At 60.8% G+C, this 23,174-nt stretch overlaps 1 protein-coding gene across 1 annotated transcript in view; it reads left to right on the forward strand.

Moving 5' to 3' along the window:
• The window catches only part of Tpo (thyroid peroxidase), a 61,481-nt gene that overhangs the window by 17,090 nt on the left and 21,217 nt on the right, over nt 1–23,174 (forward strand). Inside the window, exons 8-13 of the mRNA XM_042670491.1 lie at nt 7,513–7,645; nt 14,592–14,721; nt 17,136–17,324; nt 18,071–18,592; nt 19,558–19,816; nt 22,356–22,526. Coding sequence (XP_042526425.1) covers nt 7,513–7,645; nt 14,592–14,721; nt 17,136–17,324; nt 18,071–18,592; nt 19,558–19,816; nt 22,356–22,526 — 1,404 coding nt within the window. The remainder of the gene's footprint in view (nt 1–7,512; nt 7,646–14,591; nt 14,722–17,135; nt 17,325–18,070; nt 18,593–19,557; nt 19,817–22,355; nt 22,527–23,174) is intronic.

A 23,174-nucleotide genomic window follows, 5' to 3' on the forward strand; every position in this document is an offset into this window, starting at 1 on the left:
ACACCTGAATCACACCACCACACAGGTTAGCACCCTGAATCACACCTCAACACAGGTGAACACCTCAACCATACCACCACACAGGTCAACACCTGAATCACACCACCACACAAGACTACCCTGAATCTCACGACCACACAGGTCAACACCCCGAATCCCACCACCACACAGGTGAATACCCAGAATCCCACCACCACACAGGTGAACACCCTGCATCCCACCACCACACAGGAGAACACCTGAATCACACCTCCACACAAGTGAACACCCCAATCCTACTACCACACAGGTGAACATCCTGAATGACACCTCCACACAAGTGAATACCCTGAATCACACCACCACACAGGTGAACACCTGAATCACACCACCACACAGGTCAACACCTGAATCACACCACCACACAGGTGAGCAGCCTGAATTACACCTCCATACAGGTGAACATGGGAATCATACCACCACAGAGGTGAACACCTGAATCACACCACCACACATGACTACCCTGAATCCCACCACAACACAGGTGAACACCCTGAATCCCACCCCACCACCACACAGGTGAACACCCTGAATCCCACCACCACACAGGTGAACACCCTGAATCCCACCACCACACAGGTGAACACCTGATCACACCACCACACAGAACACCTGAATTACACCTCCACAGAAGTGAACACCCTAATACTACTACCACACAGGTGAATACCCTGAATCACACCACCACACAGGTGAACACCTGAATCCCACCACCACAAAGGTCAACACCTGAATCATACCACCACACAGGTGAGCATCCTGAATCACACCTCCACACAGGTGAAAACCAGAATCACACCACCACACAGGTGAACACCTGAATCACACCTCCACACAGATGAACACTCTGAATCAAACCTCTACACAGGTGAACACCTGAATCACACCACCACACATGACCACCGGAATCTCACCACTACACAGATGAACATCCTGAATCCCACTACCACACAGAAGAACACCCTGCATCCCACCACCACACAGATGAACACCTGAATAACACCACCACACAGGAGAACACCTGAATCACACCTCCACATAAGTGAACACCCGAATCCTACTACCACACAGGTGAACATCCTGAATCACACATCCACACAAGTGAATACCCTGAATCACACCACCACACAGGTGAACACCTGGAATCACACCACCACACATATAAACACCAAATCACACCACCATACAGGTGAGCACCCTGAATCACACCTCCACACACTTGAAAATCTGAATCACACCAACACACAAGGGAACACTTGATTCACACCACCACAAATGACCACCGGAATCTCACAACCACACAGGTGAACACCCTGCATCCCATCACCACACAGGTGAATACCCTGAATCATACCACCACACAGGTGAACACCTGAATCCCACCACCACACAGATGAGCACCCGGAATCACACCACCCCACAGATGAACACCTGAATCACACCTCCACACAGGTGAACACCTGAATCATACCACCACACAGGTGAACACCTGAATCACACCACCACACATGACTACCCTGAATCTCACCACCACACAGGTAAACACCCTGAATCCCACAACCACACAGGTGAACATCTGAATCACACCACCACACATAACTACACTGAAGCTCACCACCACACAGGTGAACACCCTGAATCCCACCACCACACAGGTCAACACCTGAATCAAATATCCACACAAGTGAACACCCTAATCCTACTACCACACAGGTGAATACCCTGAATCACACCACCACACAGGTGAACACCTGAATCCCACCACCACACAGGTGAGCACCCAGAATCACACCACCACACAGATGAACACCTGAATCCCACCACCACACAGGTCAACACCTGAATCAGACCACCACACAGGTCAACACCTGAATCACACCACCACACAGGTGAGCACCCTGAATCACACCTCCACACAGGTGAATACCCTAAATCACACCACCACACAGGTGAACACCTGAATCACACCTCCACACAGGTGAACACCCTGAATCCCACCACCACACAGGTCAACATCCTGAATCCCACCACCACACAGGTGAACACCCAGAATCCCACCACCACACAGGTGAACACCTGATCACACCACCACACAGGTGAACACCCTGAATCCCACCACCACACAGGTGAATACCCTGCATCCCACCACCACACAGGTGAGCAGCCTGCATCCCACCACCACACAGGTGAACACCTGAATCACACCACCACACAGGAGAACACCTGAATCACACCTCCACACAAGTAAACACCCTAATCCTACTACCACACAGTGGAACACCCTGAATCACACCTCCACACAATTGAATACCCTGAATCACACCACCACAAAGGTGAACACCTGAATCCCACCACCATACAGGTGAGCACCCAGAATCACACCACCACACAGATGAACACCTGAATCACACCTCCACACTGGTGAACACTCTAAATCCCACCTCTATATAGGTGAACACCTGAATCCCACCACCACACAGGTCAACACCTGAATCATACCACCACACAGGTAAGCACCCTGAATCACACCTACACACAGGTGAAAACCTGAATCACACCACCACATAGGTGAACATCCTGAATCACACCACCACACAGGTGAGAACCCTGAATCACACCTCAACACAGGTGAACACTCTGAGTCATTCCTCCACACAAGTGAACACCCGAATCTTACTACCACACAGGTGAACATCCTGAATCACACCGCCACACAGGAGAATACCCTGAATCACACCACCACACAGGTGAACACCTGAATCCCACCACCACACAGGTGAGCACCCTGAATCACACCACCACACAGATGAACACCTGAATTACACCTCCACACTGGTGAATACTCTGAATCACACCTCTATATAGGTGAACACCTGAATCCCACCACCACACAGGTCCACACCTGAATCATACCACCACACAGGTGAGCACCTGAATCACAAATACACACAGGTGAAAACCTGAATCACACCACCACACAGGTGAACAGCCTGAATCACACCACCACACAGGTGAGAACCCTGAATCACACCTCAAAACAGGTGAACACCTGAATCCCACCACCACACAGGTGAGCACCCAGAATCACACCACCACACAGATGAACACCTGAATCACACCTCCACACTGGTGAATACTCTGAATCACACCTCTATATAGGTGAACACCTGAATCCCACCACCACACAGGTCAACACCTGAATCATACCACCACACCGGTGAGCACCCTGAATCCCACCTCCACACAGGTGAAACCTGAATCACACCACCACACAGGTGAACACCTGAATCACACCACCACACATGACCATCCGGAATCTCACCACCACAAAGGTGAACACCCTGAATCCCACCACCACACAGGTGAACACCCTGCATCCCACCACCACACAGGTGAACACCCTAAATCACACCACCACACAAGTGAACACCCTGAATCCCACCACCAAACAGGAGAACACCAGAATCACACTTCCACACAAGTAAACACCCTAACCCTACTACCACATAGGTGAACACCCTGAATCACACTTCTATATAGGTGAACAGCTGAATCCCACCACCACACAGGTCAACACCTGAATCATACCACCACACAGGTGAGCACCCTGAATCACACCTCCACACAGGTGAAAACCTGAATCACACCACCACACAGGTGAACACCTGCATCACACCTCCACACAGGAGAACACCTTAATCCCACCTCCACACAAATAAGCACCCTAATCCTACTACCACACAGGTGAACACCCTGAATCACACCTCCACACAAGTGAATACCCTGAATCACACCACCACACAGGTAAACACCTGAATCACACCACCACATAGGTGAGCACCCAGAATTACACCCACACAGATGAACACCTGAATCCCACCTCCACACTGGTGAACACTGTGAATCACACCTCTATATAGGTGAATACCTGAATCCCACCACCACACAGGTGAACACCTGATCACACCATCTCACAGAACACCTGAATCACACCTCCACACATGTGAACACCCTAATCCTACTAACACACAGGTTAACACCCTGAATCACACCTCCACACAGGTGAATACCCTGAATCACACCACCACACAGGTGAACACCTGAATCCCACCACCACACAGGTGAGCACCCAGAATCACACCACCACACAGGTGAGCACCCTGAATCACACCTCCACACAGGTGAACACTTGAACCATACCACCACACAGGTGAACACCTGAATCACATCACCACACATGACTACCCTGAAGCTCACCACCACACAGGTCAACACCCTGAATCCCACCACCACACAAGTGAACACCCTGAATCACACCTCTACACAGGTGAATATCCTGAATCACACCACCTCACAGGTGAACACCTGAATCCCACCACCACACAGGTGAGCACCCAGAATCACACCACCACACAGATGAACACCTGAAGCACACCTCCACACTGGTGAACACTCTGAATCACACCTCTATATAGGTGAACAGCTGAATCCCACCACCACACAGGTCAACACCTGAATCATACCACCACACAGGTGAGCACCCTGAATCCCACCTCCACACACATGAACACTTGAACCATACCACCACACAGGTGAACACTTGAATCACACCACCACACATGACTACCCTGAAGCTCACCACCACACAGGTCAACACCCTGCATCCCACCACCACACAGGTGAACACGCTGAATCCCACCACCACACAGGAGAACACCTTAATCACACCTCCACACAAGTAAGCACCCTAATCCTACTACCACACAGGTGAACATCTGCATCACACCTCCACACAGGTGAACACTCTGAATCACACCACCACACAGGTGAACACCTGAATCCCACCACCACACAGGTGAGCACCCAGAATCACACCCACACAGATGAACACCTGAATCCCACCACCACACAGGTGAACACCTGAATCACACCACAACAAATGACTACCCTGAATCTCACTACCACACAGGTGAACACCCTGCATCCCACCACCACACAGGTGAACACCCTGAATCACACCACCACACAGGTGAACACCTGATCATACCACCTCACAGAACACCTGAATCACACCTCCACACATGTGAACACCCTAATCCTACTAACACACAGGTGAACACCCTGAATCACACCTCCACACAGGTAAATACCCTGAATCACACCTCCACACTCGTGAACACTCTGAATCACACCTCTATATAGGTGAACACCTGAATCCTACCACCACACAGGTCAACACCTGAATCATATCACCACACAGGTGAGCACCCTGAATCACACCTCCACACAAGTGTACACCCGAATCCTACTACCACACAGGTGAACATCCTGAATCACACCTCCACACAGGTGACTACCCTGAATCCCACCACCACACAGGTGTACACCTGAATCCCACCACCACACAGGTGAACATCTGAATCAAATATCCACACATGACTACCCTGAATCTCATCACCACACAGGTGAACAACCTGAATCCCACAACCACACAGGTGAACACCCTGCATCCCACTACCACACAGGTGAGCACCCAGAATCACACCCACACAGATGAACACCTGAATCCCACCTCCACACTGGTGAACACTGTGAATCACACCTCTATATAAGTGAACACCTGAATCCTACCACCACACAGGTCAACACCTGAATCATACCACCACACAGGTAAGCACCCTGAATCACACCTCCACACAGGTGAACACTTGAATCACACCACCACACAGGTGAACACCCTGAATCACACCTTCACACAGGTGAACACCCTGAATCACACCTCCACACAGTTGAACACCCTGCATCCCACCACCACACATGTGAACACCCTGAATCCCCCCACCACACAGGTGAACAACCTGAATCACACCACCACACAGGTGAACAACCTGAATCACACATCCACACAGGTCAATACCTGAATCACACCACCACACAGGTAAGCACCCTGAATCACACCACCACACATATGAACACCTGATTCACACCTCCACACAGGTGAATACTCTGAATCACATCTCTACACAGGTGAACACCTGAATCATACCACCACACAGGTCAACACCTGAATCACACCACCACACAGGTGAACACCTGAATCATACCACCACACAGGTCAACACCTGAATCACACCACCACACAGGTGAGCACCCTGAATCACACCTCCATACAGGTGAACACCTGAATCACACCACCACACAGGTGAACACCTGAATCACACCACCACACAGGTGAACACACAGGACCTCACCACCACACAGGTGAACACCTGGGACCTCACTACAAGGGTGAACACTCTGTGTCCCAGTACAGTGGTACAGGATGTGGGTCCCTGCCTGTGCTTCTGTGGTACTAGCCCCTTTCCCGGGTGCAGGCTCCTAGGGACAACAGGATAGTGTGTTTGGCCCAGGCCACAATATAGAGTCAGGATCTCACACTGTAGGGTGTTCTTAGGTTATTTCCATCATAAATATCACCAAATAATGTAGAGCATTTGGAATGTGAATAAAAGGGTCCGTTGACTTCCTGTCCATCGCTCCTTGGACAGGAAGTCACAGTCCCTGTCCATCAGCTCACAGAGAACCATGACTGTTGGATGTCAGCCCCTCCTTCTGGATGTTTCTGAGCATTTGCTCCATTGACTAACAGCTATGGTCACACAGCTACTTTGAAGGACACTGCTGTGATCCGGCATATATGGGATGTATGTTCCTTTGTTAGCAGAACGTGAATTGTAGTTTAAGCTTGTTCAAATGTTCCTCTGAGGGAACATTCTCTATTAAGAGTCTTGTTTTGTTTCTCTTCTATTTGAAAATGGAATTTATTTCTTCCTGGGTCTTTTAGTGACTACTTCGATATCCCTTGTAATCAGAATTTTGTGGCATTGTCCTCAAAGACATATAAGCTGTCTTGGGTATCTGGTGACGATTCCTTCTACTAAGTGGCTACAGAACAGTCTTATTTTGCTTTCTTGAGTAACACAAATGTGGATAAAACTGGTAAATCAAAGTTAGAGTTGCGGGAAAGAGGACCGAAGGATGAATAAAAGAGGAATATGAAGGGGTTTTTGTCTGTGTGAATACTCTTAGCAACCCCGACCAAGCAGAGTTTGGGGTGCTGGGTGCCATGCTAGCAGTGTCTTAGGAAGGAGCACGTCACTTTGGGACAAGGACAGCTCACTGAGCAGGGGTGAAGGGGCAGGAATGCCCTGCGGGACACTGGTGGCTGGCTGGCTTGTCTCCCTGAGACTCAGACCTGCTAGCATGCCATTCTGAAAGAGCACAGGCCAAAACAGAGCAGCACCTCCACATCCCTAGCAACCAGGGAGCTCAGGGGATCAACACAGGAGAGGCAGGGTCTCCCCACGGGTGAGGGGATCCCCGGGAAACCACCCAGAGGCGGAGCCTGCCTTTATTATTAGGTAGATCGGTCTCTGCAACTGGGGAGTTTATGGCCTGTTATTTGTTGCTCAGATGTCTTATCAGAGGAGCTCCTGAGCGTGATTGCCAATCTGTCTGGCTGCTTACCTTACATGCTGCCACCAACGTGTCCCAACACCTGCCTGGCGAACAAGTACCGGCTTATCACGGGTGCCTGCAACAACAGGTATGGGACACACACCGAGAGGTGGGTCTCCAGGCCTGCCCTGGGGGCCCAGTGCCCTCCTCCACACACACAGAGACGGCCCTGGAGACCCAGTGCCCTCCTCCACACACACACACCGAGACAGCCCTGGAGACCCAGTGCCCTCCTCCACACACACACACACCGAGACGGCCTGCCCTGGAGACCCAGTGCCCTCCTCCACACACACACACCGAGACGGCCCTGGAGACCCAGTGCCCTCCTCCACACACACCGAGACGGCCTGCCCTGGGGGCCCAGTGCCCTCCTCCACACACACAGAGACGGCCTGCCCTGCAGACCCAGTGCCCTCCTCCACACACACCAAGACGGCCCTGGAGACCCAGTGCCCTCCTCCACACACACACACCGAGACGGCCCTGGAGACCCAGTGCCCTCCTCCACACACACACACCGAGACGGCCTGCCCTGGAGACCCAGTGCCCTCCTCCACACACACCGAGACGGCCCTGGAGACCCAGTGCCCTCCTCCACACACACCGAGACGGCCTGCCCTGGGGGCCCAGTGCCCTCCTCCACACACACAGAGACGGCCTGCCCTGCAGACCCAGTGCCCTCCTCCACACACACCGAGACGGCCCTGGAGACCCAGTGCCCTCCTCCACACACACACACCGAGACGGCCCTGGAGACCCAGTGCCCTCCTCCACACACACACACCGAGACGGCCCTGGAGACCCAGTGCCCTCCTCCACACACACACACCGAGACGGCCTGCCCTGGAGACCCAGTGCCCTCCTCCACACACACACACCGAGACGGCCCTGGAGACCCAGTGCCCTCCTCCACACACACACATCGAGATGGCCCTGCAGACCCAGTGCCCTCCTCCACACACACACACCGAGACGGCCCTGGAGACCCAGTGCCCTCCTCCACACACACCGAGACGGCCTGCCCTGGGGGCCCAGTGCCCTCCTCCACACACAGAGACGGCCTGCCCTGCAGACCCAGTGCCCTCCTCCACACACACCGAGACGGCCCTGGAGACCCGGTGCCCTCCTCCACACACACACACTGAGACGGCCTGCCCTGGAAGCCCAGTGCCCTCCTCCACACACACCGAGACGGCCCTGGAGACCCAGTGCCCTCCTCCACACACACCGAGACGGCCTGCCCTGGAGGCCCAGTGCCCTCCTCCACACACACACACCGAGACGGCCCTGGAAGCCCAGTGCCCTCCTCCACACACACAGAGACGTCCTGCCCTGGAGGCCCAGTGCCCTCCTCCACACACACCGAGACGGCCTGCCCTGGAGGCCCAGTGCCCTCCTCCACACACACAGAGACGGCCTGCCCTGCAGACCCAGTGCCCTCCTCCACACACACCAAGATGGCCTGCCCTGGAGACCCAGTGCCCTCCTCCACACACACACACCGAGACGGCCTGCCCTGGAGACCCAGTGCCCTCCTCCACACACACCGAGACGGCCCTGGAGACCCAGTGCCCTCCTCCACACACACACCGAGACGGCCTGCCCTGGAAGCCCAGTGCCCTCCTCCACACACACACACGGAGACAGCCCTGGAGGCCCAGTGCCCTCCTCCACACACACACACGGAGACGGCCCTGGAGGCCCAGTGCCCTCCTCCACACACACCGAGACGGCCTGCCCTGGAGGCCCAGTGCCCTCCTCCACACACACACACGGAGACAGCCCTGGAGGCCCAGTGCCCTCCTCCACACACACCGAGACGGCCTGCCCTGGAGGCCCAGTGCCCTCCTCCACACACACACACCGAGACGGCCTGCCCTGGAGACCCAGTGCCCTCCTCCACACACACACCGAGACGGCCTGCCCTGGAAGCCCAGTGCCCTCCTCCACACACACACACGGAGACGGCCCTGGAGGCCCAGTGCCCTCCTCCACACACACACACGGAGACGGCCCTGGAGGCCCAGTGCCCTCCTCCACACACACACACCGAGACGTCCTGCCCTGGAGGCCCAGTGCCCTCCTCCACACACACACACCGAGACGGCCTGCCCTGGAGGCCCAGGTGCCCTCCTCCTCCTGCACACACATACACCGAGACGTCCTGCCCTGGAGGCCCAGTGCCCTCCTCCCGTTCCGGCAGCCCGCCGGGCACTGCACCAGCCCGAGGGGCAGGAACATCACTCGCTCCCCTGGGCCCAGCCCCTCGTGAATGCACGCATGGCTCCATTGCTCTCCTGATGGGTGGAACCACGTATTCAGACTCGGTCCTTGAATTATCCACCCGACCTCCCCGTCAGCATGCCTTTCCCCTGGACCCCAGGAATGAGCGCTCTTCCACCACCTTAGGCAAGGAGAAATATTCCTCCCGGCACCCTTGCCACGGCCTCCGGCCCGGCCCCCAGACGTCCCTCCTGGGAGCTCTGGCCACGCTGCCTGCCCCTCATCCCCTCACTGTCCCTGCCCTCCGTTCCCTCCTCCACGGTGCTGGCCTGTACCCTCATTTGCTACACTCCTCAGCCCAGAGCTAGTATGTGAGACTGTAAACCGAGGGAAAGCATGGGGAAAACCGCCTCTTTCTTGTTCACCTGGGTTTGCTTCACTGTAACTGCAAACGTCTAGAAGAGCTTGTCTGGACTATTCTAGAGCTGTTCTAGACTGAGGGGCCAGCAGCCTCCCTCGCTTTCCTCTCGGACAGGCCGGTTAGCAGCCTGTTCCAGCCCACAGCAAATCCTCCTCCTGGTACATTCGGAAGCTGGCTGTGATTAATCCTTTGGCCGAATTAGATGTCAACTTTCAAAATTCCATGTTTGTAAATGATGTATTTAAAATGTTCCTTTTTGCTAGTACTGTTTTGCTGCATTGTAGAGCACAGGTCGGTCATGTGCGGCTGAGTCCAGGACTATTCATTAGACTGAGATTGTCTCAGCTGCCTGAGCAAACTCACATAAAGTTACTTAATGCATAGAGGAAAGAGAAAACTTTACAGCTGCCATTGGCTTCTTGTTTGTAGGCAGTAATTGCGACTCTGTTCTAACTTCCTACAGTGGGGCCACTGCTTCCCGCAGAGCCCCTAGATCTTATGAGAGTGTGGTGCATGCTGAGCTTGCCTTCTTAAAGCATTGACGTCTCTGAATATAACTCTTACGTGTCACAAGTGCCACCTAAAATGTCCTGTGGGGGAGGCATTGCGGGAGCACAGTCAGACCCAGACTCAGGAGGCATTGCGGGAGCACAGTCAGACCCAGACTCAGGAGGATGCGGGGAGGGAGGTAATGGGGGTGCTCCTGCGAGGAGGGTGCTAGGGATCAGGGTGGTCCAGCAGGGAGGACAGGGAGGACACGGGGTCCTGGGGAGGAGGACAGGGAGGACACGGGGTCCTGGGGAGGACAGGGAGGACACGGGGTCCTGGGAGGACAGGGAGGACACGGGGTCCTGGGGAGGAGGACAGGGAGGACACGGGGTCCTGGGAGGACAGGGAGGACACGGGGTCCTGGGGAGGAGGACAGGGAGGACACCGGGTCCTGGGGAGGACAGGGAGGACACGGGGTCCTGGGGAGGAGGACAGGGAGGACACGGGGTCCTGGGGAGGAGGACAGGGAGGACACGGGGTCCTGGGAGGACAGGGAGGACACGGGGTCCTGGGAGGACAGGGAGGACACGGGGTCCTGGGGAGGAGGACAGGGAGGACACGGGGTCCTGGGGAGGAGGACAGGGAGGACACGGGGTCCTGGGGAGGACAGGGAGGACACGGGGTCCTGGGGAGGACAGGGAGGACACGGGGTCCTGGGAGGACAGGGAGGACACGGGGTCCTGGGAGGACAGGGAGGACACGGGGTCCTGGGGAGGAGGACAGGGAGGACACGGGGTCCTGGGAGGACAGGGAGGACACGGGGTCCTGGGGAGGAGGACAGGGAGGACACGGGGTCCTGGGGAGGAGGACAGGGAGGACACGGGGTCCTGGGGAGGAGGACAGGGAGGACACGGGGTCCTGGGGAGGAGGACAGGGAGGACACGGGGTCCTGGGAGGACAGGGAGGACACGGGGTCCTGGGGAGGAGGACAGGGAGGACACGGGGTCCTGGGGAGGAGGACAGGGAGGACACGGGGTCCTGGGGAGGACAGGGAGGACACGGGGTCCTGGGAGGACAGGGAGGACACGGGGTCCTGGGAGGACAGGGAGGACACGGGGTCCTGGGGAGGAGGACAGGGAGGACACGGGGTCCTGGGGAGGACAGGGAGGACACGGGGTCCTGGGGAGGAGGACAGGGAGGACACGGGGTCCTGGGAGGACAGGGAGGACACGGGGTCCTGGGGAGGAGGACAGGGAGGACACGGGGTCCTGGGGAGGAGGACAGGGAGGACACGGGGTCCTGGGGAGGAGGACAGGGAGGACACGGGGTCCTGGGGAGGAGGACAGGGAGGACACGGGGTCCTGGGAGGACAGGGAGGACACGGGGTCCTGGGGAGGAGGACAGGGAGGACACGGGGTCCTGGGGAGGAGGACAGGGAGGACACGGGGTCCTGGGGAGGACAGGGAGGACACGGGGTCCTGGGAGGACAGGGAGGACACGGGGTCCTGGGGAGGACCAGCCATAACTGCTGCAACAGGCTTTCCAATTCTGAGCCCCTTCCCAAGCTAGGTTTGGGGTGGGGAGTTTGTCTAGAGACAGGATGACGTACATTTTCAGCCTGGAGAACCTGCTGCCAGGAAGGATAGGAAAGGGTCCTGGAGAACAGCTTGTGCCAGGCCAGTGTCACTGTGACACCTGTGGCCCCGCTGCGGCCCTGGTAAGGTCGCTGACCCACGCGTGCGTGGAGGACGGTCAGGGGAAATGACACAGAATGTCTGTGAGCAGCGATGCTACAGATGTCAGCGGTGGCTCACGTCCAGCATGTTCACGAGCTGTCGCGCTAAAGATGCTGTGGCCGGTCTGAATCCTGTCGTCCCTTGGATCGCAGCCAGGCTGCAGCTCCACGGCCCCCATGGGCGGTTCCCAGACGAAGAGCTGAGTCCTGGGGCTCCGGGTCACTTGGCAGGCACACGCGTCTCCTAACAACAGTGCGGACTCCTTTAGCTCTTCGGCGACGCGGCTGACACGCACACGCTGTAGAGAGCGGGCCCGTCCTCCGTCCTCCGTCCTCCATCCACGAGCCTTGGCTCTGCGGAGGGAGGAGCGCAGGGCTCGGCCACAGCTGCTGCCTCTCCCTCACCTTCCCTGTGGCCCCCACACAGCTCCATGAGGGGCCTACCCGGCCAGGAGCCGACTGGACCGCCTGGCAAACCCACCAGCTCTTACTCTCGCCAGGCTGGAGTCTCCTTGGACTCTGCAGCACCGCCTTTCTCAGACGCTGACAGGTCCCCAGTGCCTGGAGCCACCGAGCCTCAGCGGACAGCGCCGGCTTTCTTCCGGAAGGCCCCATCTGAGATGTGTCCGGCCATCTCCGCTGACGGCATCACGGCCATCCACACGGCCAACACCAATCTGCACGTCACACAGAGCAGCGCAGTGTGGCCGCAGGAAGGCGCCCCGCCCGGCCCCTCGTACAAGCTGGTGCTCTGGAGGGCTCGCAGCCCTCAGCCCGGTCCTCTGGCCCACGCAGATGAGCCACTCCGGGCTGGCGCCCCTGGAGTAGCCGATCGCCTTCGGGGCTCTTGAAACATAACTAGCAAGCGCAAAAGGAGAGGGCGGAACAGTGGCTCCGGTGGCAACTCTGTATGGAATGAAGACAAGCTGGCTGCAACAAGGGACAGCACTCACGTGCACGCCAAGCCCGCGCTTGCTTACTGCAGCCAGTTAAATCCAGTACTTACACGCACTTCATAACTTGATCCACCTAGCGGGCTACAGATCAACAAAGCCTTGATAATAGAAGTTTCTCCTTGCCGTGCCAGCAGACCAGAAACATCACTTGAGCAGCATGGCTGCCGCTAACAGGTTCAGAGCGCTGCTGGGTGAGGCAGCGGCCGGCGGACAATGTTCCTCCCCTCCGCCCATCACACCGGCCGCCAAAATGTATTTGACCCATAGAATAAAACTGAGGAAGCTGGGCGCCGTGGCTCACACCTGTAACCCTAGCAACTCAGGAGGCTGAGGTCTGAGGACTGCAGCGCCAAGCCAGTTCAAGCAGCCAAGACATGGGACTCTGGTCTTCAATTAACCAGCTAGAAAAGCCAGAGGTGGGGCTCTGGCTCAAGCGATGGAGCACTTCCCTTGAGCAAAAGAGCTTGGGGACAGCTCCCTGAGGATAAGTGCCATGATGGACTCAAAAGAAAGGAAGGGAGGGAAGCTGGGAGGGAGAGAAAGAGAAAATGTGCAGATCAACCTCCTTATGGAAAACATTTCCCATAAGCTGAGCTTCATTGCTGAGTCCACTCTTACAAACCACTCAACTCTCAGAAAAGGCCTGAGTTTGTTTTTAATTCAGATAAATGCATTTGTGTGTGTTCCCTGGATAACCTTCCCACCTATAAATTCAGAACTCTCAGGAAATCCCAACGTGACCCACTTGTAGCCTAAAGGCACACACAGCTGCAGGGCAGGCGCTCCCTGGGGGGTTGGGGTGACATACTGTTTCAAGTCTTGGCTTTGCCGTGTGAGCCTGAAGTGTCTGTCCTCCTGGGAGGGGACCTCAGGGCTTTCTGAGGACAAGGGTTCTATCTCCACAGAAGTTCGAGAGAGGACACAGGGAAGGGGCAGAGCACCAGGCCACAGGAAGGCAGGACACCTAGAATGGGAAGAGGGCTGGGAAACTATGGGAAACTTGGGCCAATGGAGACCCATTTTCTCCAGCCAGGCCTGGCCGTGCCCAAGGGCAGCCGCTGGAGCCGCAGCGTGTTGGTGCCACTTGGAGATGTTTAAGCGGGGGACCCACGGCCCCCCATCCTTGAGTGCAGCGTGGCACGTTCGGGCCCAGCGTCTTTCCTGCTTTTCTCCCATCTCAGACGCCCCCCTGTGCTTGCCTCCTCAGGGACCACCCCAGATGGGGAGCCTCCAATACGGCCCTGGCCCGGTGGCTCCCTGCTGCCTATGAAGACGGCTTCAGTCAGCCCCGCGGCTGGAACCCCGACTTCCTGTACCATGGGACGGCCCTGCCCCCGGTTGGTTCTCAGCAGGGTGGGAGCTGATCCCCCAGAGAGGGCCCTGCCCCCAGGGGGGACGGCGTCTCCAGAGACCTTGCTTAATCTCTCTGGGGCTTCACACAGTCGAGGGGCCCGAGCTGCCGGTCAGGGTGAGGCCAGGGTCCTAGGGTGAAGTTTAGGAATGAGGTGCCAAAAATTAGCATCATTCTTCAGCAAGCAGAGCAACTCAGATTTAAATTGTTTCCACCAGCTTTGCCGCCCCTGCTCTCGATGAGCACCTGAGTTTTCAGATAAATTCTCCTGTTCTCCAGTGGAGGACCAGCTGCATCCAAAGCACCTACCTGTGACGGTAGTGGCTGTGTGTTCCTCATGCCCTGTGCTTGTGGAACTCATGCATACCACACTGCTAATCTGCTTTCTCTCACCGGACGACCCACATCAGAGGCTAACCCAGCCATATACCATATTCTATAATGGAATGCTTGATACACCCCAAAGCATACATGAGGTTCGGCCCAGACACCAGTACCCAGAAGTCAAGGCCCAGCCTGGCCAGGGGCATCCTGGTCAGCTGCTGGCCAACACCGTACAAAGCCCCCTATGAAGGAGAGCCGCTTTCTCAGGAGGGGACGGCGCGCTCCCGGCATCTGGTGAGGAGCGGTGGAGGAGCGGTGAGCAGAGGCTTGCTGAGCTCGGTGCTCCGGGCGGCAGGCAGGCCCAGCAAGCTCATACACTCCTAGCCTCCACCAGCTGCTGCCTCCTTAGCGTACCGGCAGCAGGCAGGCCCAGCAAGCTCATACACTCCCAGCCTCCACCAGCCGCTGCCTCCTCAGCGTCAGTGCCAGCCTTTGACGTGGGGTAAGACTATCTTGACTGGCTTGTGCTGACACATCCCAGTTCAACCGCTGAGGCTTCCGGAATTCTCGGCGGCGCTGTCCTGTGATTCTACAAACCAAGTCGGCTGCTGGCTTCCTAGTCCTGACCTGACAGATTACTCCAATTTTAGAGGCTTAGGACAACAGAAATTTATGATCCTCAGTTCTGCATGCCAAAGATCTGAGGGGTTCTCTGTGGCTGAAATTGGGATGTCTAAGGGCCATAGCCTTCTGTGAGCCCTTCAGGAAGAAGCCACCTCCTTGCCTTTCCAACTGTGTGTGGGCAGTGGGGTGTGCTGGGTTCAAGCCTCTTCCACCAAGGTTCAGCCCCAGCCCCATCCTTCCAACTGCTAGGGGCTGCCCACAGCCTCTTGCTGCAAAGCTAGCAACTGTGGAATGTCTCCATACCTCCTCCAAAGTCAGTTCTCAGTGCCAAGCAGCGAGCTGGCAGTGACTGGACTGGACTACCCCGAAATCCAGGTAACTGCTTCCATCTCAAAGTCCTGCATACAATCTCATCTGGAGTGTCCAGGATTATAATGTAGGCATCTTTGGGAGCTGTTCTACCAGATTCCACGCTCTGAACCCCAAAGGCGTGTGCCCTTTCCAGACAGGACCCACAATGCTCTCTTCCAAAGACCCCAGGCCCACAGAGCACCGCCTCAGCAGAGGGGAGCTAGAGGCAGCAAGCTCTGGTCAGAGGCTGGGAGTGACCGGCTGGGGCGCTGGGTGACCGCTAGGGGACTGAGCCGTGACTTGCTGGGACGGGGGTCCCACCAGGGAGGGGCTGGGGGGCTGGGGTGTCACCCATTTGGGGATGAATTTCCTCTCCAGCTGGATCTGTGAAACAAGCTCTCTCTCTCTGACCCTGAAGTGCAGAGGGCAGCAGAGGTGAGGCTGCAGTGACAGATGTCCCAGCTCATCAGGAGGAAGTAAAAGCAGCAGGTCATCACCCGCCGGTCTCAGGCTCCCAGGCAGGGATCCAGGCAGCTCTGCTCCCAGTGGAGGGCTCATGGCGCTTCCCAAAACGCCTTTGAAAACCTGACAGCTGATCCCTTCCCGTCCACTTTAGAGGAGGCATCTGACTTGCAAAGCAGCAGAGCTGGGCTGACGCTCCAGGCTTCCACCCCCTACCCCCCCCCCTTCAGGAAACCGCTTCCCGGGCACCCCAAGCCCTGTGACCGAGGACCCTGCCAGGAATTCAGGACCCCAGCCTCGTGTCGCAGCCGGGTGGCCTTTCCGGACAGGACCCCAGCCTCTCCAGACAGGACCCCAGCCTCTCCAGACAGGACCCCAGCCTCTCCAGACAGGACCCCAGCCTCTCCAGACAGGACCCCAGCCTCTCCGGACAGGACCCCAGCCTCGTGTCGCAGCCTCGTGGCCTCTCCGGACAGGACCCCAGCCTCGTGTCGCAGCCCGGTGGCCTCCCGGGACAGGACCCCAGCCTCGTGTCGCAGCCCGGTGGCCTCCCGGGACAGGACCCCAGCCTCGTGTCGCAGCCCGGTGGCCTCGTGTCGTGGCCCGTCCGCATGGTGACACGCAGCTCTCCTTACCCAGGTGCGGGAGGTCTCGAGGCTCGTCATTCGAGCTTCAAACTCGGCTGTGAGGGAGGACGACCAGTACTCCGACTTCCTGACCGCGTGGGGACAGTACATCGCCCACGACGTGGCCCTCACGCCGCAGAGCGCGGGCGGAGAGGACTGCGGGCGGACGTGTGAGAACCGGAGCCCCTGCTTCCCCATCCAGGTACCCGCCGCGCCCCCGACGGCGCCCGCCGCGCCACGCCCCGGCCCGCCCCCGCCACGCCCCCGACGGCGCCCGCCGCGCCACGCCCCCGCCACGCCCCCGACGCCCGCCGCGCCACGCCCCCGCCACGCCCCCGACGGCGCCCGCCGCGCCACGCCCCGCCACGCCCCCGACGGCGCCCGCCGCGCCACGCCCCCGCCACGCCCCCGACGGCGCCCGCCGCGCCACGCCCCCGCCACGCACCCGACGGCGCCCGCCGCGCCACGCCCCGGCCCGCCCCCGCCACGCCCCCGACGGCGCCCGCCCCGCCACGCCCCCGCCACGCCCCCGCCACGCCCCCGACGCCCGCCGCGCCACGCCCCGGCCCGGCCCCGCCACGCCCTCGACGGCGCCCGCCGCGCCACGCCCCCGCCACGCCCCCGATGGCGCCCGCCGCGCCACGCCCCCGCCACGCCCCCGACGGCGCCCGCCGTGCCACGCCCCCACCACGCCCCCGACGGCGCCCGCCGCGCCACGCCCCCACCACGCCCCCGACGGCGCCCGCCGCGCCACGCCCCGGCCCGCCCCCGCCACGCCCTCGACGGCCCGCTCCCCCCCCCCTCCCCCCCCGACGGTACGGGGACCGGCGCGGACTTCCAGCGGGGAGGCGGCCGCCGGACACCCGGTACCGCGCGGGGCCGAGCGCGGGGACCGGCCGGCCCTCCGAGGCCTCGCACGGGCCCGGTGACCCGCGTCTCCCCCCGCAGCTGGCCGCCGGGCCCGGGCCGGCCGCGGGCGCCCCGTGCCTGCCCTTCCACCGCTCAGCCGCGGCCTGCGGCTCCGGGGACGGCGGCGCGCTGCGGGGCAACCTGTCGGCCGCCGGCGCGCGGCAGCAGATGAACGCGCTAACCTCGTTCCTCGACGCGTCCACGGTGTACGGCGGCTCCGAGGCCGCCGAGCGGCAGCTGCGGGACTGGGCGGGCGCGGCGGGGGCGCTGCGGGTCCACGCGCGCCGCCGCGACGCCGGCCGCGCGCTCCTGCCGCTCGCGCGCGCGCGCCCCGCCTGCGCGCCCCCGCCCGGCGCCGCGCGCGCGCCCCGCGCCCCCCGCGCGCCCTGTTTCCTGGCCGGGGACGCGCGCGCCAGCGAGGTGCCCGCGCTGGCCGCCCTGCACACGCTGTGGCTGCGCGAGCACAACCGCCTGGCCGCCGCGCTGCGCGCGCGCAACCCGCACTGGAGCGCGGACACCGTCTACCGGGAGGCGCGCAAGCTGGTGGGCGCCCTGCACCAGGTGCGGCTCGCGGGCGAGCGGGACAGGGGCGGCGCGGCCCCCACAGGCCCTCCAATCGCACCGCACTCCCTCCGTCCCCTTCCGCCCCGCCCCTCCGCCCGCCCTCCCATTCGCTCCGCCCTCCGCCCCTTCCATCCCGCCCTCCGCCCCGCCCCTCCGCCCCGCCCCTCCGCCCGCCCTCCCATTCGCTACGCCCTCCGCCCCGCTCCTCCGCCCCTTCCATCCCGCCCTCCGCCCCGCCCCTCCGCCCGCCCTCCCATTCGCTCCGCCCTCCGCCCCTTCCATCCCGCCCTCCGCCCCGCCCCTCCGCCCGCCCCTCCGCCCGCCCTCCCATTCGCTCCGCCCTCCGCCCCTTCCATCCCGCCCTCCGCTCCGCCCTCTGCCCTGCCCCTCCGCATAGCCCTCGCTCCGCCCTCTGCTCCGCCCTCCACCCCGCCCCGCCCCTGAGCTCGGCACAAACCCCGCCCCCTCCACCCTGCCCCGTCCCCACCCCGTCCCCCGAGCTCGGCTCAGACCCCGCCCAGCCTCTCCCTCCGCCCAGCCCCGCCCCGCCCCCGAGCTCAGTTCAGACCCCGCCCCCTCCGTCCTGCCCCGCCCCGCCCCACCCCCGAGCTCGGCTCAGACCCCGCCCCCTCCGTCCTGCCCCGCCCCACCCCCGAACTCGGCTCAGACCCCGCCCCCTCCGTCCTGCCCCGCCCCGCCCCACCCCCGAGCTCGGCTCAGACCCCGCCCCCTCCGTCCTGCCCCGCCCCCAGCCCCGCCCTCCGCCCCCAGCTCGGCTCAGACCCCGCCCCCCTCCGTCCTGCCCCGCCCCGCCCCACCCCCGAGCTCGGCTCAGACCCCGCCCCCTCCATCCTGCCCCGCCCCACCCCCGAGCTCGGCTCAGACCCCGCCCCCTCCGTCCTGCCCCGCCCTCTGCCCCGCCCCGCCCCTGGAGCTCGGCTCAGACCCCGCCCTCCGCACAGCTCATCACGCTGCGGGACTACGCGCCGCGCATCCTGGGCGCCGGGGGCTTCCAGCGGTACGTGGGCCCCTACGCGGGCTACGACCCCACCGTGAACCCCACGGTGTCCAACGTCTTCGCCACCGCGGCCTTCCGCTTCGGCCACGCAGCCGTGCGGCCGCTGGTGCGGAGGCTGGGCCCGGACTTCCAGGACCTCGCGGGGCTGCCCGGGCTGGGCCTGCACGACGCCTTCTTCAGCCCCTGGCGGCTCATCCGGGAAGGTGGGGGTCCGTCCACCCCCCGGGGTCTGTCCACCGTCCACTCCCCGGGGTCCGTCCACCGCCCCGGGGTTGGTCCACCCCCGGGGTCTGTCCACCGTCCACTCCCCGGGGTCCATCCACCGTCCACTCCCCGGGGTCCATCCACCGTCCACTCCCCGGGGTCCATCCACCGCCCCGGGGTTGGTCCACCCCCCGGGGTCTGTCCATCCTCCCCGAGGTCCGTCCATCCCCCGAGGTCCATCCACCGTCCATTCCCCGGGGTCCATCCACCATCCACTCCCCGGGGTCCATCCACCACCCCGGGGGCCCACCTACCGTCCCGGGGCCCGTCCACAGCCCCGGGGTCCATCCACCCCCCCGGGGCCCGTCCACCGCCCCGGGGTCCATCTACTGCCCCGGGGGTCCGTCCACTGCCCTGGGGTCCATCTACTGCCCCGGGGGCCCGTCCACTGCCCCGGGGTCCGTCCACCCCCCTGGGGCCCATCCACCGCCCCGGGGGTCCGTCCACCTGGCCTGGCCTCACTGCCAGGCTGGCTGCATAGCTTGGGCAGGAAAGGCCACCAGATCCCAGCAAGTCCACAGGAGGTGGGAGGGAGCTGTGGCCGAGGGAGGAGAAGGGGGGGAGAGGGAGAGGAGGGAGGGAGACAGACAGACAGACAGCCAGCCATGCCCCATCACACCAAGCCTCAGGCGCCCAAGGCCCCTGGGAAGTCACCCATCGCCAGGTGCTCTAGGGAGGATGCCACGGGGCCATCCCTCACCCCACGTGTCCCCTGGCCGCCTGGCCCCTGGCCACCTGGCCCCTGGCCGTGCACACCTCAGGAGGCTAGCCTTCCAATGAAAATAACTGCTTCCAGGTTAGATTGGAGAGTGGCTTGTTTGTGCTTCCTTGGTGCCCTCTCCCCCTCCCCCTTCCTCTCCCTCTCTTCTCCCCATTTCCCTCACCCCCCCCCTTCTTCTCCCCATGTTCTTCCCTTCTAGAAGGTGCCCAAATCTCTGAGCAGCCCTGTCTGCAGCGGGGTCAGCACAGTGGATGGAAACTATGGCTGACTGAGACTCCCTGCCCCATGAAAGGCGGGAAAGCCCCGGCTCCCCCTCACCTCACCCCTCACCCCCCACCCCAGGGCAGTGAACTCATCAGAGGAGCTGTTTTTGGCTTCGAGGGCTCTTTAGCAGACTGTACCCCACAGATGAAGGATTCAGATTGCCGTGGGGCAGCCTCAGGCCCGGCAGGGGCGGCGAGGTTCCGGAACCCTTGCTTCCAGCCGAGTCCCCGCTGCTTAGTGTGTGGTTGCCAGAGGACACCCAATGTGTTCTTGGTTGTTGGAGGACACACACGTTTTCTCTTAATGTTTCTGCTGTGAAAACAAAGGCTGACAGCTGCAGGCTGGGGGACCCCTCGGGGCCCTCAGGCTCTGAGAGTCCTCCCTGGCCCCCTGCGGCCCAGCCAGCCCAGGCTCCGTCCACCACGAGAGCCAGGGCCACCTCACTGGGGGAAATCCATCCAAGGTTGTCAAGAACGAGAGTGCGATTCAGAAGTCCTGGCCCTGCTCCAGAACTCAGAGCAGCCTGACTCCCGCCCACCTTCCCTCAGGGCCCTGATCCCATGGTGAGGGGTCTCCTGGCTCCTGACTCCCGCCCACTGTCCCTCAGGGCCCTGATCCCATGGTGAGGGGTCTCCTGGCTCCTGACTCCCGCCCACTGTCCCTCAGGGCCCTGATCCCATGGTGAGGGGTCTCCTGACTCCTGACTCCCGCCCACTGTCCCTCAGGGCCCTGATCCCATGGTGAGGGGTCTCCTGACTCCTGACTCCCGCCCACTGTCCCTCAGGGCCCTGATCCCATGGTGAGGGGTCACCTGACGCCTGACTCCCGCCCACCTTCCCTCAGGGCCCTGATCCCATGGTGAGGGGTCTCCTGACTCCTGACTCCCACCTGCTGTCCTGCAGGGGGCTTGGATCCCATCCTGAGGGGTCTCCTGACTCCGCCCACTGTCCCTCAGGCCCTGATCCCATCCTGAGGGGTCTCCTGACTCCTGACTCCGCCCACTGTCCCTCAGGCCCTGATCCCATCCTGAGGGGTCTCCTGACTCCTGACTCCGCCCACTGTCCCTCAGGCCCTGATCCCATCCTGAGGGGTCTCCTGGCTCCTGATTCCCACCTGCTGTCCTGCAGAGGGCTTGGATCCCATCGTGAGGGGTCTCCTGACTCCTGACTCCCACCTGCTGTCCTGCAGGGGGCTTGGATCCCATGGTGAGGGGTCTCCTGACTCCTGACTCTCACCCGCTGTCCTGCAGGGTGCTTGGATCCCATCGTGAGGGGTCTCCTGGCTCCTGACTCCCACCTGCTGTCCTGCAGGGGGCTTGGATCCCATCGTGAGGGGTCTCCTGACTCCTGACTCCCACCTGCTGTCCTGCAGGGGGCTTGGATCCCATCGTGAGGGGTCTCCTGGCTCCTGACTCCCACCTGCTGTCCTGCAGAGGGCTTGGATCCCATCGTGAGGGGTCTCCTGACTCCTGACTCCCACCTGCTGTCCTGCAGGGGGCTTGGATCCCATCGTGAGGGGTCTCCTGGCCAGCCCCGCCAAGCTGCAGGTGCAGGACCAGCTGATGAGCGAGGTGCTGACCGAGCGGCTCTTTGTGCTGTCCACCCCTGGCGCCTTGGACCTGGCGTCGCTAAACCTGCAGCGGGGCCGTGACCACGGCCTGCCCGGTGGGTGCACCCTCTAGACGGAGGGCTGAGGGGAGAGTGAGGGCCACGGCCACGGCTCTTTGAGAGACAGGGTTAAAGTGAAGCTGCCGACTTGTCTGTCACCAGCTTCTGCGCCTAAGCAGCGGTGACTCTTGTCTGCGGTGGCTCTTGTCTGTCTGTGGTGGCTCTTGTCTGTCTGTGGTGGCTCTTGTCTGAGGTGGCTCTTGTCTGTGGTGGCTCTTGTCTGTCTGTGGTGGCTCTTGTCTGTGGTGACTCTTGTCTGTGATGGCTCTTGTCTGTGGTGGCTCTTGTCTGTCTGTGGTGGCTCTTGTCTGTGGTGGCTCTTGTCTGTGGTGACTCTTGTCTGTGATGGCTCTTGTCTGTGGTGGCTCTTGTCTGTCTGTGGTGGCTCTTGTCTGTGGTGGCTCTTGTCTGTGATGACTCTTGTCTGTGGTGGCTCTTGTCTGTCTGTGGTGGCTCTTGTCTGTCTGTGGTGGCTCTTGTCTGTGGTGGCTCTTGTCTGTGGTGGCTCTTGTCTGTCTGTGGTGGCTCTTCTGTGTGGTGGCTCTTGTCTGTGGTGACTCTTGTCTGTGGTGACTCTTGTCTGTGGTGGCTCTTGTCTGTGGTGGCTCTTGTCTGTCTGTGGTGGCTCTTGTCTGTCTGTGGTGG

The sequence above is a fragment of the Dipodomys spectabilis genome, unplaced genomic scaffold, assembly GCF_019054845.1.
Source record: "Dipodomys spectabilis isolate Male_0828 unplaced genomic scaffold, ASM1905484v1 ptg000561l, whole genome shotgun sequence".
Classification (NCBI taxonomy): Eukaryota; Metazoa; Chordata; class Mammalia; order Rodentia; family Heteromyidae; genus Dipodomys; species Dipodomys spectabilis.